This window comes from Pteronotus mesoamericanus, unplaced genomic scaffold (genome assembly GCF_021234165.1).
Source record: "Pteronotus mesoamericanus isolate MK-2021 breed Mesoamerican mustached bat unplaced genomic scaffold, CSHL_Meso_final contig_74, whole genome shotgun sequence".
NCBI classification, from domain to species: Eukaryota; Metazoa; Chordata; class Mammalia; order Chiroptera; family Mormoopidae; genus Pteronotus; species Pteronotus mesoamericanus.
The window spans coordinates 25,078,485-25,095,099 of record NW_026555247.1 but is presented as its reverse complement, the minus strand read 5'-3'; the positions used below and the strand labels follow the sequence as shown (position 1 = coordinate 25,095,099).

At 47.3% G+C, this 16,615-nt stretch overlaps 1 protein-coding gene across 2 annotated transcripts in view; it reads left to right on the top strand.

Moving 5' to 3' along the window:
- LOXHD1 (lipoxygenase homology PLAT domains 1) overlaps positions 1–16,615 on the top strand; it is a 134,170-nt gene that overhangs the window by 8,636 nt on the left and 108,919 nt on the right. For both annotated transcript variants that reach the window (XM_054583861.1, XM_054583860.1), the window contains exon 4: positions 1,289–1,473. In XM_054583861.1, the coding sequence (XP_054439836.1) occupies positions 1,289–1,473 (185 nt within the window). The remainder of the gene's footprint in view (positions 1–1,288; positions 1,474–16,615) is intronic.

The following is a 16,615-nucleotide window of genomic DNA, read 5'->3' as shown; positions in this document are numbered from 1 at the left end:
AGTCAAGTTCATGCCTACTTGCCTGAATGTCATGATCATCTGTGGTCTGTTGCACTGAGACTAGGGCCTAAACAGGAGTCAGATGTTGCCTCAGTTCAACCCTCATTTTTGGAAAAGGCCCTTTTAGAAAATGTAGGACCATGCACCCTCTTTACTAGGAAAGTAAGGACATGGGCTACTTGTACTAGTTGTGTGGGGAATGGGTTATGAGTAGGGAAGGGGCTCTTACAGGGGAAAGTCAGGAAGAAGGTGTTGGTGTGTGGGGAAAGGCAACCACTAAGTTGAGATCCTACTATGTGCCAGGCAGAGGCATGCATCCTGTGTAGGTCATGGGTGCCATTCATTTGTTGGGGTTGTGCACTGGCTTGAGCTGTGCTTGTCCCACTAAGACCCAGAAGGATAAGATTTCACTGTGATGGGCAGGGATGAGATGCTTGGTGCAAAGTGAGATCATCCAGGAGTCAAGTTCAGGGGAAGAAACTGACCTCAGAGAGGAAACTGGGACTTGCAATGATGAGGGGGATGATTGGAAGGGAGGGAAGTTAGTGGTGGCCTGTTACGAAGAGTCTGGATCTGTGCTGCCCTATAGAGCGGTCCCTTCCTCCTCCACTGTCCCCACCCAGGGCAACCAAGCATCGGTTTGTGACTTTGGAGAGTGATGTGGTTATGGATCATTTGAAATGTGGCTAGCCCACATATCCTGTGTGTATAAAAGCCACCAGATCTTTGAAAACATAGTATAAGAAAAAGAATGTAAAATATCTCATTAGTAAATTTTTACATGGGTACATATTGAAATGGTATATGGATTAGAATATATTAGTAAAATTAATTTCACTAGTTTCTTTTTCAGCATGACTACTAGAAAATACAAAATTCTGTGTGGCTAAACACATGAGGCCCCTGTGATATTTCTACGGGACAACACCAGTCTAGATGGATATCGGGGATCCTCTGGGTGGTGGGACTAAGGAGAGTATCTGGGGGTCTGGGAGTCAGAGAGAGAGGGGAAGCTCAAGATGGTCCTGCTGGAAGCCTTGGCAGTCCTGAATTTTCTATGGAAGGCAATATTTCCTTGCATGCGATGTAACAATGTAGCATTCATTAATAAGCACATCCACCTTGCAAGGTATCCCTACTTGGTAGATGAGGAAGCTGGGATTTAAAAGGTAAAGAAACAACAAAATGACCAAACCCTTCTTTGGAGTAAACATGTGGGTATTCCAGCACAGAAGGGGTGTCGTCTTTGTTCTGCCAATGACAGTGTGGATGTCTGCTTCTCCCCCAGGATAGAGCATGACAACACAGGCTTGAACGCCAGCTGGTACCTAGAGCGTGTGATTGTGACTGACACAAAGCGACCTCACCTCCGTTACTTCTTCAACTGCAACAACTGGCTGAGCAAGGTGGAAGGTGACCGCCAGTGGTGCCGTGACCTGTTGGCTAGCTTCAACCCCATGGACATACCCCGAGGTCAGTGCCAGGCTGGGTTGCCCACCTCCCATCCTGCCAGGCTGGGCAGTCCCTTCTCCCCTTCATCTCCCCTTGCCACCCTCCAGGGTCTTCCTGTTGGCCAAGGCCCAGGTGAAGCCCTATCTCTTCCTTGTGGCCTTCCCCAGGGCAAGCTTACATGGGAAGCAGGGAAATGTCAGAGGAACTGGAGGCATGATAAAGGGGTGGGAGCAGCCCTGAGCCCATCCTGTGTTTTCAACAAGCCTTGTTGATGGGTAGCTACCGAGAGTTCAACAGCAGTGTCCCCTCCCTTCCTCTTCCATTACCTTCCCTCTGATGCCCAAGGAGGGTGAGTCACAGGTAGGGCATGGTGGATGGGATCAGAACTTGCCGCTTCTAGCTCTCTGTTGTGCTACCCCGGCCTCCTGATTTTTATGAAGGAAACAACTTCTTTCAAGTGCATGTCTGGCCAAAGGCCTTAAATCCAGTCATATTGGCTCAACGGGAGACAAGAACAAAGCCTGTAGAAACACACACTGTATTCCACGTCCCCGTTTTATCTCTCCTTTATCCCTTAAAGCTCTGACCTCACCTCACCCTAATCCCCTCATCACAGAGAGTCATGGGCTATGGGATAGAAAGGCGCTTGGCAGCGAGAAGTGACCTTCCCAGGTCACAGCCGAAGGCTGACACTCTCCTTGGATTCTGCCTTCTGGCATGTAACCTGGGTCTTCAAGTTCCGCCCTCTCTTGTAACCCAGCTGGGTGGAAACGAACATATCATGTGTTCCAGTGGGCCTCGGCCTTCAACGTTTCTGTCTGCCTCTGATCCCCACCTCCCAGCTGACCTTGAACCCTTGCTTTGTTCCCCTTGATCCCCATCATAACTTGCAAATTTGATTCTTTTTTTTTAAAAAAAAGATGTTATTAATTCTTTCTCTTATTATAAAAGCCAAATTTGATCATTGCAGAAAAATCAGAAAATAGAGAGACACACAAACATGAAAAAAAGAATACCTTTAATTCCACCACCTGGAAAAACATTACTGGTGACATTTTTGTGCCCTCATTTCTAGTCTTCTCTGTGCATTTATACGAGTAGTTTGAAAGAATGGGCTGTTAGGAGGAGAACCTCTGAAGAATCACCATTGAGAAAGAATGAATGTAACTCAGTGATTGTTCAGTTTTCCAAAAGAATCATCCAGAGTAGTGTTTTCTTGCCTCTTAAAGGGAAGACAAAGATACCTGCTGCTTGATGCTGGGCCTCCTGCCCCTTCACAGGCTGGTGGGCATTGAGCTTTTAGTATTTCCAGGCTGGATTCTGGAAGCAGGAATGAAGAATAGGATCTTGAAGTATTCAAATGACTGTATTTGAAAACTAAAGGTTAAGTTTCTTTGCTTTTCACCTGGCATTATATGAACTTGGTTTTTGATTGCTATCAGAGACCTTTGATGATCAAAATGGGGAAGATAATTACTTTTTTATTCATGCAGTTTGATGGATAAAAATATTTCAAAACATGGGATATGGGCAATATAGAGGAGAGGACAAGGGACATTTCAGTGTATAATTCACCCCCTTCCCGGCCCCCTAAGGGAGGGTGGATCCTTAGTTGGCCTTGTTCCCTCCCCCAACCTCCAAGGGTCACCTCCTGAAGCTATGGCTGAAATCAGCTGGAACTTTCTTTCATACCTGCTCCTCAGGTAGGGTAGGTAGGTGTTCCAGCCTGACCGACTGACCCTTTGACCAAGATGATCAGCAGATAGTGGTGGGGGAGGCGGGGACTAGACCTTGATCAGGTTTCTAGATGGTTTATCCACAGGGCATCTCAATATCCTGCTTAAAGATGCTGGCATGTGGGGGACTTGCCCTACTCGGTGCAGGGTGTGAGCTCTGGGCACCAGGGCCGCTCCCTGGACAAAGACATCGCCTTGCGCACGGCCCTGCGCCTCACACTGGCCGCGGAGAGTACTTTTCCCTCTCTAGGCTTCTCTTTAAACGTAGTTTTTGGGAGAGGCACCCAACATATTCCTAGTGTCTTGGGGTTAAGGGCCTGGTCAGGGCCCCTCTTCCTTCGGGAAGTCCCCTGAGGAGAAGGTAACCATGGGGAGTTTCCAAGAAAAGGAGGTAAAAGTTGATTAACTCTCAGTTGTGTGGACAGAGGATCCCAGAACCAAGTTCACTTTCTCAGTTGTTCTCAACTAGCTGGTGTAGTCGCTGCCTCCAGCACCGGGATTAACGAAAATACTCGCCTTTTGGTTTGCTTTGAGCTGGTTGCCTGGCCCTGGGGGGCTCTGGGGAGCTAGGTCGGCATGTCTCCTCAGTCCATGGGGGTTCCCACGCCCCAGCCACTCATGTTCCACCTTCAGAATTTTTGCCTTATTTAAGTACCACTTCCCTTATTATTAACTTATTCTTAACTCACTTTTTGCCACTTACATTAACTTGTAAGTTTATTTGAAAAGAATATTGATATTACTATCATAAAAAACTGTTATCATTTGCTATAAATATCACTTGCTATTATCATTTACATTAGTACATATTAAAATGAATATTCAATTCTAGATCGTCCTTCTATATCATCGCTAACATCCAGCACACCACCAAGAGCGTCTAAGTCCCCTTCCCCCTGGGAAGGCCAGCCCTGATCTGGGAGGAAGGGAAAGCAGGGTCTGGGAGGGGCGGGAGGAGGGCTGGGAAGGTACCCAGCCTCTTCATGTGCCCTTGCTTCACTTAGAGCACCTCTGAGTGTGAGGAGGTGAGGAAGGGTGGTCAGGTGTCTATTACGCAGATGAGTATACTGAGGCCCAGGGAGGTTTGAGGTCGTTACTCACCCGAATCAAACGGCCAGCACTGATGGATCTAGGACTAGAATGCGAGTCTCCTAGTTCTTGGTGGAATGTGTTTTTTTGCTAGCCCCTTGGGCAGGGCCAGACGAAGGGCAAATAGTCCGGCACCTAAGAGGTCAGGGCCTGAGGGATCACAGCTAAGGACCGTGGAGGTCAGTCGGACCAATCTCCCAGTGTCACAGGGATGCTTTCCGTAGCATCCTCACCGGCGGCCTCTGCAGCCTTGGTTTGAATCCAGCCTTTCTTCAGTGGTGGGCAGCCCCAACCTCCAATGCAACGCATTCCACTGTTAAGTAGCCCCAGTTGCCAGAAAGATCTGCCTGAATATAAGCCCCAGATGGCCTCCCCAAGCCTTCTGCTTGTCTCTTCCAGTCTGTCCAGACAAAACATGATGCATGTTTTCATGTTAGCTGTTCTGCTGCGTGAAGACAGGCTTCTCTCCTTTCAGGATCGCATCCCCAGGTTCCTTGCCCTCGCCTCTTGCAGCGCACACCCTGCCTGCCTCCTGAGTAGTCTGGTTTGTCAGCGACCCTCAAGACCGTACCTGCTGGGCTAGAACCCTGAGCTCCAGGTGGGGCTCATCAGAGCAGAGTGCAAGGGCTCCCTGGCTCCATTGTCCTGCTTCTTTTTATTACTGTTATTGTAAAATAGGCAGATCGTTACATTGACTGTCTTAGCATTTTTAAGTGTACAATTCAATGGCACTAAGTAAATTCACAATGTTGTACAACCATCACCACCATCCATCTCCAGAACTTTTTCATCTTCCCCAGATGAAACTCTTACCTATTAAACAATAACTTCATATCTCTGTTCCTCTCAGCCCCATGTAACCTCTGTTCTACATTAGGTCTCTTTGTATTGGACCACTTAGGAATCACATGGAAGTGGAATCATACAGTATTTATCCTTTCGTGACTGGCTTACTTCACTTAGCATAATGTCTTCGAGGTTCATCCACATTGTAGTATGTTTCAGAATTTCATTTTTTAAATAAGGCTAAATAGTATTCCAGTGTTATGTATATACCATATTTTATTGATTCACTCATCTGTCAATGGGCATTTGGGTTGTTTCAACCTTTTAGCTACTGTGAATATGCTGTTATTAACATTGGTGCAAAAATATCTGTTTGGGTTCTTTTTGCGTTTTTACTCAGAAGTGGAATTACTGGATCATATGGTAATTCTGTGTTTCACTTTCTGAGGAGCTGCCAGACTGTTTTCCACAGCAGCTGCATCATTTTATATACCCACTAGCAATGCACAAAGGTTCCCGTTTCTCTACATACTCACCCACACTTGTGATCTTCTATTTTGTTAAAGTGATAGCCATCTTAGCAGGTGCAAGGAGGTGCCTCACGGTGGTTTTGATTTGTATTTCCATATTTATTAGCAATGTTGAGCACCCCTTTAAGCGCCTACTGGTCATTTGTCTATCTTCTTTGGAGAAATGTCCATCCAAGCCCCTTTTTAAAAATTTTCTTTTTATATTTATTGATGAGAGAGAGAGACAGAGACATTGATTTGTGATTTCACTTAGTTATGCATTAATTGGTTGATACTTGTATGTGCCCTGCCCAGGGATTGAACCTGCAAGTGTGGCGTATCAGGCTCCTGCTCTAACCAAGTGAGCTACCTGGCCAGGCATCCAAGTCCTTTTTAATCATTTGTTATCATTGTTGTTAAGTTGTAGGCATCTATCCGCAATACACTTATGAATATTAACCCTTTATCACATATATGATTTACAAATATTTTCCATTATTCCATGGGCTGCCTTTTCATTTTGTTGATAGTTTGTGTTGATGCAGAAAAGTTTTTAATTTTTATGAAGCCTAGTTTATCTAATTTTTCTTTTGCTGCCTGTGCTTTTGGTGTCATATCCAAGAAATCATTGCTAAATCCAGTGTCATAAATGTTTTGCCTCATAACAAGAGTTTTCTTCTTAAGTGTTTTAATTTTAGCTCTTATGTCTAGATCATTGATCCATTTTGACATAATTTTTATATGATATAAAGTAAGTTTCAGTTTAATTTTTTTGCATGTAGATATCCAGTTTTCCCAGAATTGTTTGTTGAAAAGACTGTCCTTCACCCACTGAATGGCCTTGGCACCCTTGTTGAAAATCATTTGACTGTATATATGAGGGTTTACTCCTGGGCTATTTTGTTCCATTGGTCTAAAGGTCTGCCCTTATGCCAGTTCCATACTGTTTGATTATTGTAGCTTTGTAGGAAGTTTTGAAATTAGGGGGTGTGGGGTTTTCAACTTTTCATTCTTCTTTTTAAAGATTGCTTTGGTTATTTAGGGTTTCTTGATGCCCTCCCTCTTGTAATACATCCTAACTTTTCATTAACTGTTTTTAACAGTGGCAATACACCATATTGACTTTACAGTCAAAGGGCTCTTATTTACCTGGAAGAAAAGATGAAAATGCAGCCTGCACGCCAGGTCCTCAGCTCTTGCCAAGGACTTCAGGCTGCTAGAGAAACCTCCAGGGTCCTCCTGACTCATCCCCACACGAGCAAGCAGGAGTTGGCATCCCAGTCTTGACTGGCTGGCTCCCTCCCCACATCTCAGTGGCTGGTCCAGGCAAACACCACGCTTCCTGATAAAGAATCTCAGATCACACGTGCACACTCACAGGGAGCTGGCAGCCCTCCCTATGCTCGTCTCCCTCTTAGAGTGGGTACCAGAGGTCCTGACACATTCTGTGACCTAGGGAAGGTTGGTAGCCACTTTTTCAGCATGCCTGCATTGGTTATCCCTGGGAACACAGTCTTGGCTACCAAACTGCACCAGAAGTGTAGTGAACATCCCCTCCTGCCATCTGCCTCTTGGCATTCCCCCCATTACCACGAATGCCTGACTTCTTTCCTGGAGGATTTCTTCTATCCCATCTGGAATGGCTCACCCTCTTGACAACCCAGAACCCAGAGGAGCAGGGCAGCTACACTGACATCTATCTATATGCGGATGGCAGCCCCTGGCCAGAGTCTAAGCACTGTCTCCAAGCCTTGAATTGACCCATCAGCACTAACAGCTGCCATCGGTGGTGCCCCCCTGAGGTGCTGCTAGATGTTAGGTCTGGGGTAAGGACGTGGTCCTTGTCCTCAAGGTGCTCACATCTGATGGGTGGGGCATAGCCCAGGGGTTCTGAGGTGGATAAATGGCCAAGAAACACCAGATCTCAGGGACTTCTGTTTGCCTTTTTGGGTGCAAACTGCTTAATATGTGTCTATCTGGTTTCCGCAGCCAAGACAGGTTCTTCTGAGGGTAACACTTTCACTGGTACCTGCCAATGTGGTCATTGGGACTTAGGGACTTGGGTGAAGATTCGTAAGAAACAGGCTTGCGTGGGTGTGCTGGTGGGGGTCGCATGTGGACCCACGTGCCTGTGAAGGCCAGCACAGAGCTGGATGGACCAGGCTCTGCCAAGGGGAGGGCTGACTTCTAGCATCGTCTCTCAATCATTGCGTGTCTTAGGTAGGTTACTGTCCTTTCCGGGCTGCTCCTCATTGTACCAGGAGGTTGTGCTAGATGTTCTCTGAGGTCGCCCATCGTGCTGGCTTTCTCTGGTATTCTGCTAGCTAAGCATCTCCTCATCTCTTTTGCCTGGCTCCACGGCTTTCAATCCCCTCAACCTTGACACTGTCACTTTTGGTGTGACATTTCGTTTGACAAAAGCACCCAGGTGGAATTGATGAGCACTCTGCAAGTTGCACAGGCTGAGAGCACAGGACTACCCACCCCTCTCTGGCCCCAGGGAGGCCCAGGGCTCATTCTTGAGCCTAAGAGTAGTGGGGACAATATTGAAGGATGGGGGCAATGGGAACGAGAAATTGGGGTGATATTTGAGTTAGACAAGGCAAGATAAGATGGTGTGATCTCTCTGGGTAGATTGGAAATGATCCAGCATTGTGTCTTGTAGGAGCTTAGGCCTGGGGCCGTCACCTGGTAGGGAGGTGTGGCTTAGACCTGTTTAGGGAAGACCCTGCCTGGCCTTCTCACTGCTGATATGATGTCATTTCCTGCCTTCTGGCCAAGTAATTGTCCGCATCCCAGCTCCAACCCACAAACCCTCCCACCTTGAAAAGTGCTGTGATGGTCACGTGGCTTAAATTAGTACCAAGCCTACACCGCATTGCTCCGGGAAAGCTCTGCCAACTTGGCAATGAGACAGGCCTCCACAGTCAAGAACAGAGTTCCAGCTGGCCTGGGGGCCGTTCACACCCCAGAGCTGTCACTTCCCAGGCACAACAGCTCCTCAATGATTCAGACCCAGACTCTGCCAACAGCGGAGAGGGCCCTTGCCCTCAGAAGCGCCCTGTTTGCCGTGGGTCCTGTTTCCTCCCCTGCTCCCAGCTGGGACCTGCTCCTCAGGCTTCCTCAGGGATAAGCCTTCTTCTAAGAAGCATTTATCTTCTTTTGTGGTTTAATAATAAATACGGCTACAGCCAGTTTGATGTTATGCTCCAAAGAGACTGAGGGGCTGGTTGCTGGAGGAAACAGAACTGTGCCAAATGGGACAGCCAGCGCTGGGGCCGAAAGCTGCTGGGCGCCTGGGGAACAGGTGAAACGGGACTGTGTTTGTCCCGCACAATCACTGTTTCCACTCCTGCTTATTTCATCAGGTAACTGAGTTATAGTTTCATTGCAGCCCATGCTGTGCTACACAATAATTATCACAGCTCCAGATGTGTACCCTGTCTTAGCAAGACCATGTTGGGCACAGTGCCCGGGGTGCACTTGAAGAAAGGACAGGACAAGAAAGGGATTGTGATTAATGTACGAGGGGCATGTGCAAATTGCGTTACCTGCAGTGGGTGGCGTACCTGCCAGGGGAACGCATGGCTCAAAAGCAAATGCAAATTGAAAGCGTCTTGGGTGATTGATGCAAAAAACTCCCATCCTGAGGGCTCTGCCAAATAAACCAACAGGACTGACGTGTTCCCAGATTCTACTGGATAATACTGGAGAGTAATTAAATCATTAATTTAAAAAGATAGCTCTCTGGGTCACAAAGCACATAGGAGTACATGCCCCAAGTTCTCAGGTGTCCATTCCTCTCCCAGCTTCAGTTTCTACCTCTGTCGCGTGGGTACACTAGCTGGCCTCTTGGGTCTTTGCAGGATTAGCAGAGTGTTTACCTTCCTAACCCTTTGAGGCTAGCCCTCCTCCACAGGGCAAAAGGAGATTGGCTTTCGGTGCCCTCCCTTATGCTGTGGATACACCTTGCCCATTTCATTCCCCTGCTCCCCACACTTTCTATTCTGTATAGTGTCCCCCTCCTCCCTATGAGCTGGGTCTCTGGACCCTTATTCTCTGTGATCAAAACCTGACTCTGCTACTCTACCAGTTATGCAAGCATGAGCCGATGCCTTAAGCTCTTTGCCTCTATTTCCTTATCTGTAAAATGAGGAATAACATTAATTCCCACTCATCAAGGGGGTGAGCTGATTAATTGGGGCAATGGACATAAAGGACTTAGGGCAGCGCTGGGCACTGAGTACGAATGCTCAGTAAATGATGCAAGAATCATGGTGGTTGTTGCAGTTGTTGATATTCTGATGTTTCCCCATCTTCTTCCCCTATGCTCAGGCTTGCTCTGACTCTGGGATGCACAGACTCAGGAATCTGGCCTCTCAGAATCAGAAAGGACTCTGGAGCCACTCACTGCCAGGACCCGCCTCTTGAATGTGGCAGGCTTGTCTAGACAACTGGGAATAGGCTCACGACCTTGACTGCAGTTGAAACCTACAGGAAGCATCCTCTCCCCTCTCCCTGATCTTTCCCCTTAACCCACCAGCTCATTGTTGTCCAGGGCCTAGCTCTAGGTGCTGTGGGTGCTGCTAGCAGTCATTGTTTCTTAGAACCCTATGAGGTAGTCCTGGGTCCACGGACTCACAGCGGTGGGTGAAGGCTTCAGGGGAGGAAAAGCTGGGCCAGCCCTGCAGTGCTCTCCTCCTCTGAACTTCACAGCAGCTTCCCGCCCACCCCATCTGCTCCCACATAGCATTGCAGAAAATCATCTCCGGAAAGAGTGGGAAGAAGAGAACTGCTTTGAATGAGGTCCCAGTGAAGAGCATCACAGAATTTCAGGATCAAGAGGGACCTTGTCTATGCCACCTCCATTTGTAGAGGAGAAAACGGAAGCCCAGAGAAGTTAAGTGACCTGCTCTTGGTCACCTGGACTCAAGATGCCAGCTTATGCTCCACCATTGTCATTCAGTGATTCAGTGGGTATTTGTTGGGAATCGTCTATGTACCATTCCTTGGGCTCAGGGTAAATATGTAGGAGCCTGAATTATAAAGGAGAGAGTCAGGCCAATAAGTAATCATAGTGCAAAGGGATAGAATGTTCTAAGTGAGAATGACTAATGGAATCCAAAGGGAGCATAGAGGAAAGGTGAATCAGGAGGGCTTCATAGAAGAGGTGATATTCAAGCTAAGGCTTCACAGTTGAGAAGCAGTTTGCTAGGCTTTCAAACAGAATGAGGGCACTTGGGTAACTGATAGGCTTTGATGGCACAGTATCTCATTCACACAGCTGGAAATAGGCCCTGTGACTCATAGCTTCACTGTAGCCTCAGGTTCCCGTGTCCCCCCCACCCCCCATCCTGGGACCACTGCCAGTCACTCTGTCCTTTAACCCAGCAGCCAGGGCCTTTGGGGAATGCATGAAATTGTATATTTGCCCTATACTTGGTTATTTTGATTTTCAAATAGGTGTTTATAATAACCTTTGTTTTTTTTTTCTATTTGTGGAAACAGCACTTTCTCAGTGCTGCTTTGGTATGCATGAAAATCTGAATTTACGATACAGACATTGCATTGGTCCTGATCCAGCTGTTGGTATCCATTCCAGCCACCTATGGTTTCCTACTCGACCTCTCCCCTGAGCTCTAAGCATTGGCCAGAGTGAGCCCATTGAGAGCCATGAAGGGGTTCCCATCTGCCTGGGGCGGGATGTCCACCTGAACGCCCTTGTGTCTGTTGTTTTCTTCCTCCATCCAACCTCAACCCTCCCTCCAGTCTTATATCCACTTTGACCACCTCAAAGGTTCCTGGTGCTAAAACCAGCCTGAGGGTGTAAGAGTGTCTATTATGTGCATGGATTTTCTTTGGTGTGTCTGATAGACTAGCAAGACTTCTGAACAGCCCCTTCTGGACTACAGAGAGCTTGATTTATTCAAGCACTGACTTTGGGTGACTTCAATCTTTAGTTTTCAATTACAAGGGAAAAATATAGCTGTTGTAAAAAAGAATTTTAAAGTACAAATAAACAAGAAAAAGAAAAATAAAAGCTTCTGTAATATCATCACCCAAAGATAGCAGCTAATTTTTATTGGGCACTTAATCTGAGTCAGACATCATTCTTATCTGTCTGTCTGTCTGTCTGTCTGTCTGTATGCATCCATCCATCCAGCATTTATCTAATCTTCACAACAACTTCAGGAAGGAGGTATTATTATTATTATTTCCATTGTATAGATAAAAGAACCTGAAGCATGGAGAGGTTAAGTAATTTGCATATAAATGGAGTGAAGAGCAAACCCAGAGCCTTGAACTTAAGCAAGGTGTGGGCTAGTTTTAGAGACACTTCTGTTAACATTTTGGTGAATTTCCTTCCTGTTCTTTTTTGGTGCATGAATGTATTAAACACTACATATTGATTTAAAGATATTATAGTCAACTTTGTGACCAGGTTTCTTCACTTAATGCTGTATTATGTTATTCAATAATATTCTAAACTGTAATTTTTTAAAACATTTTTATTTATATTTTATTTGTAGAGAGAGGAGAAAGGAGAGAGAAAGAGAGGGAAAGAAACATCAATACACAAGAGAAATTGGTTGCCTTTTGCATGACCTGGACTGCAACCCAGGCATGTGCCCTCGCAGGGAATCAAACCAGTGAACTTTTGGTTCACAGTCTGGTGCTCATTCCACTAAGCCACACCAGCCAGGGCTAAACCATTATTTTAAATGACTGCATGGTAGTCCATTAATGGGTGAATATTATAATTCACCCCAGCAATTCCCCATTTTGTATAGTTTTAGGTTCTTGATTTTTTTGTTAACAGTACTGTGATAGACATCTTTATATGTAATCTACAAACACAATTATTTCCTAGTCAATTGAATCATTGGTTCAAGGGGTTTGCAGAATGTTTAGACTTTTGACAGATATTACTCACCTGCCCCCAGGAAGGCTGCACGACACTCTGCTTCCTCCAGGAGCTTATGAGCAGTGTTGGCTTTGCAGCACTATGGGAGGATAGACTCCAGCAGCGGAGTGGAATCTGGGTGGAAAGGGAAGAAATGGAGCCAAGGAGGCTGGGGTGCAGGTGGAAGGGAAGGCTCTCCTGCAGAGCAGCAGGTGTGGGAGCCAAGGAGAGTGACCAAGGGGCCTGTGGAAATAGCTCGTGGGCTTGGCAATGAATTGGATGAGGATGGTGCACATCATGGGCTGAAAGGGGTGAAAGCTTATCCATTCCATACTATGTTTCAACACCTGAGAGCATCAGGCTCCCTGCAAACAGCTCCTTAGGAAAATATACGAGCTGTGTATTTATTTGGGGGTGGTCAACAGGTAGAGTGTTTTTTCTTGGTTACCTCCCATGAGCAACTATTTAGTGACTGAGTAATGTTTTAATGTCGTTGTGTTGACCCGGCTTAGCTGAGGTCAACCCATGGCCTGTTTGAGCACACGTTAAGTGTCTAGTAAATGACACAGCCCCCAGGAGTTCTGGAGTAGCGCCCTGCAGGGCTGGGAGGTGGGGGTTAAGCTCAATACAGACCGTGGCAGCGTGGGTGAAAGGGCAGCTAAGAGAGCCTCCTGGTCAAGTCCCTCAAGTCCAAATCTGGGCTTCATCCTTTCTCACTGTGGGGACTTGGCAAACTTCCTTAACCTCCTGCTTCCATTGCCTCATCAGTAGATGGTGACATTAGCAGCAATAAGGCCCGTCATGCTGAGGGTTAAATGAGATAATAGGTATGACTGACCCATAGTAGGTCCTCAGTAACCATCAGAGACTCTCATTATTTTGATAGGTGGATGTATGTGAAAGGGCAGCCAGGTTGGGAAAGCAGAAAAGTTCCAGTCCTATTTGAAGAATAGGGTGAATCTGGCTGACAGAGTCAAGCCTCTGGACCTGAGGAAAGGAAGACGTTTTGGGGGCATTATGGAGGAAGGGTCATTGGTCAGTGGCCATGACCCAGATCCTGGCATGTAGCGTTGCTGCTCATCCTTCGGTTCTGCTGACCACCTACCTCCCCAAACCTGGAGGCTTGGGTAGTCTCCCCCTGGCTGGGGGAGACCGTTACTCCTCATCGCCCACCCCCCAGGCAGCCCCACTGAATTTCTCTCTTCCCACGTAGCGCCCATGGTATCTCACTTCCCTGCGTCTGGCTCTCAGTGAGCGGAAGTGATGGATGTCAGGGTGTGAGCCTCTGCAGGTTTGGGGATGGTGTAAGAGCAAGTTCAGTCATCTTCCTTCCAACCCCCCTCCCCACTCCTTACCGGCCAAAATAAATAAGGCCATGATCTAATTATACAGGATCTGAGAATGGGTGAAAGGCAAGGGAAAGAAACTCCGTGAGTCACTTCGCCACCAGTTCATTCATGATTCTCTGCTTCCTAAAAAAGCCTGGGCCACGTGAGCTTCTCTGAGGCTCACATGACGGTGGGTGTGGGATGGTCTCTTCCTCAGCAAGCGGGATGGAGGCTTCGTGACTGAGCATTTGCTTGACTTCTGTTGTCATGAACAAGATGAGCAGCTGAGCCCAACTCAGCTGTGCACACAGTACCAGGATTTGAGGGTTGCAGCCCCCTCAGGGCTGTGCCTTCCCCCACCCTCAAGGTGGCTCTATGGAGATATGTCTTGTCGCTGCCATGTGCTGACTGTTCCAGACAGTGCGGGGAGGCTGTGGGGGTGGCTGGCACACCAGACGCAGGAGGCAGCTCGGGCTTGCCGTTGCCTGCCTTTTCTGGAAGCCCACGCAGGCAGCTTCCGGCTGGCTGCAGGGGACAGATTTCCTGTTTGGCGGGAGCAGCCTATGCCCCTGCCATGGGGCTGGCAGAGAAAGTAAAATGGGGCAAGACAAGGCTTGTTTATCTCCTGGGCAGGACGAGAAGGACACAGACCAGCCTCTGCTGGGGCCTTGGGGCAGGCAATGCATCTTTAGGCTGTAGCTAACTCCACCAGCACAGGAAGGACCTCAGTCTGCTTCGGTTTTTTGGAACACACCGTGGGATTAATTTAACCCCTGCGCTATATCCTTTGTTGTATACTTTTCAGATCAATGCTCAAGTTAGTCTGGCCTCTCAGAGCTCATACTGACCTTCAGTGGGAGAAGGCTACTTCCTGAAAGCTTGGGTGGCTGACTTTGGTTGTACAAGTTGTACACTGCACAAGGGTGTGTATGTAAGGAGACAGCTTGCATATCATAGAGGCTGTAGATTTTTACATTTATTATGACAATTATTCAACAGATGGAAGTAAAGTATCTTGAAGAAAGGATCCTTTTTTCTAATTTGCACAGAGACACTGTGTGGGCTAATGTTAGTCCTGCTGAAAGGCCAGAGAAAAATCAGTTCTGGGGAGAATTTCATAACAGATAATATGCCAGATGGGTAAATCATAGGCCGACCTTGGCTTGGGCAACAATTCCTGTGATCCATTACTGGGCTGTGTTCCTCCCATGCTTGCTCAGGAAGGATGCTGAGCTCCTGGCTAGCTCCTCCTCCAATTTGACCTTCTCCCTGACTTCCTATCTCTGCTCCTTGCTTGCTGTCAGCGAGGCAATAAGTTGAAGGCACAATGCCTAATATTAAAGAACTGGTGCTTCCATCTGTCCCCACCTTCAGGAAACCCCAGCTGGGAACCCCTTCTCACTGGACTCAGGAGCTTCAGGCTCAGCTCAGGTACACAGCTTTGTGGAGGTAGAGAAGGCTGGCCCTGCCTGTCCACAGTAGGCATGGGACATGCTCCTTCCCATCCCCTCTGCTTTGAAAGAGAAAGGGCAATGGTTCCCCAGTCTTTGGAACCTTGATCTGCTTAGCTAGTGGTTAGGCTGTGCTGTGATCACCCTGCAACCAGCAGCCATCCACCCCTGAGCGAGGCAGCTCTGCTCTCCTCCCAGGCCACTGAGTGCTGAGTTGCCCATAGTCCCCTGCTTAGAGACACACAGAACAGCGCCGGAGAGCACAGAGAGCTTAGGGCAGGGGGTGGGCAACGATGGCCCGTGGGCCAATACCACCTGCCACCTGTCTTACTGTGGGCCTTGAGCTTAAAAAACTTTTTACATTTTCAATAGGTAAAAAAAAAAAAAAAAAAAAATCAAAACAAGAATAGTAATTCATGACACAGGGAAGTTATATGTAATTTAAATGTCTGTGTTCATGAAGTTTTATTGAAACTCAGTAACACCCATGTGTTTATATGTAGATTGTGTATGGCTGCTTTGATGATAGAACGGTAGAGAGGAGTAGTTGAGACAGAGACCAAACGGCCTGTATGGCTGAAAGTATTTACTATCTGGCACTGTACAAAAAAAGTTTGCTGAGCCCTGGCATGGAGCACGAGAGGCCATGAGGTATTAGGGAAAGAGCCCTGGATTTGGAGACAAGAGACCTGGCTTTGAGCCCCTCTTGTATCAGTTAGCAGTGTGTGACCTCAGGCAAGCCACCTTGGCCTCTGAGCCTCGGTTTCCTCATCTGTAAGTGAATATCAACAGTACCTGCACTGCCTGTATCCTGTGGCCATTGTGTGGATCAGATGACTTCAAGGACAAGCGAGTGCCTTGCGAGCTGCAAGGCCTATGTGAATGTTTAGTATTATTTGCCCTAGAAGAAGGGTCAGTGCTGGCCATCCTCTTTCAACGCTTTTTCCTCTCATCATCTTTTTCCTTTCTGGCCTCAGGGTAGGGCAGGGATTTTTACTGGCCCTTCCTCTCTCTCTCTTCTGTCACCAAATTCCTGTTATCAGGACAGGCACATTCCATATGTGGGTGTTTTACCCTCTCAGTGATCACCAGATCTAAGGGGTGGATTCAGTATATCAAAATCCACTTGCAACTGGAATCACAAGTTTGTGCTCATTGAAATTCTGATCCTGGGAAATTGCAGGGCTCTCCTACGACCCTTCCCTTCGGAAGGAAGGTTTGATGCCCGGCAATCACAGTTGGCCAACCGGGAGAGAAGGAAACCCTACTTTCATTCAGCTCGCTCTTTCATCAATATATGCCCTCGATTACAATTTAGGGTTGTCATGGGGCCCTAGTCCTTGTTGGAAAATGGCAAATT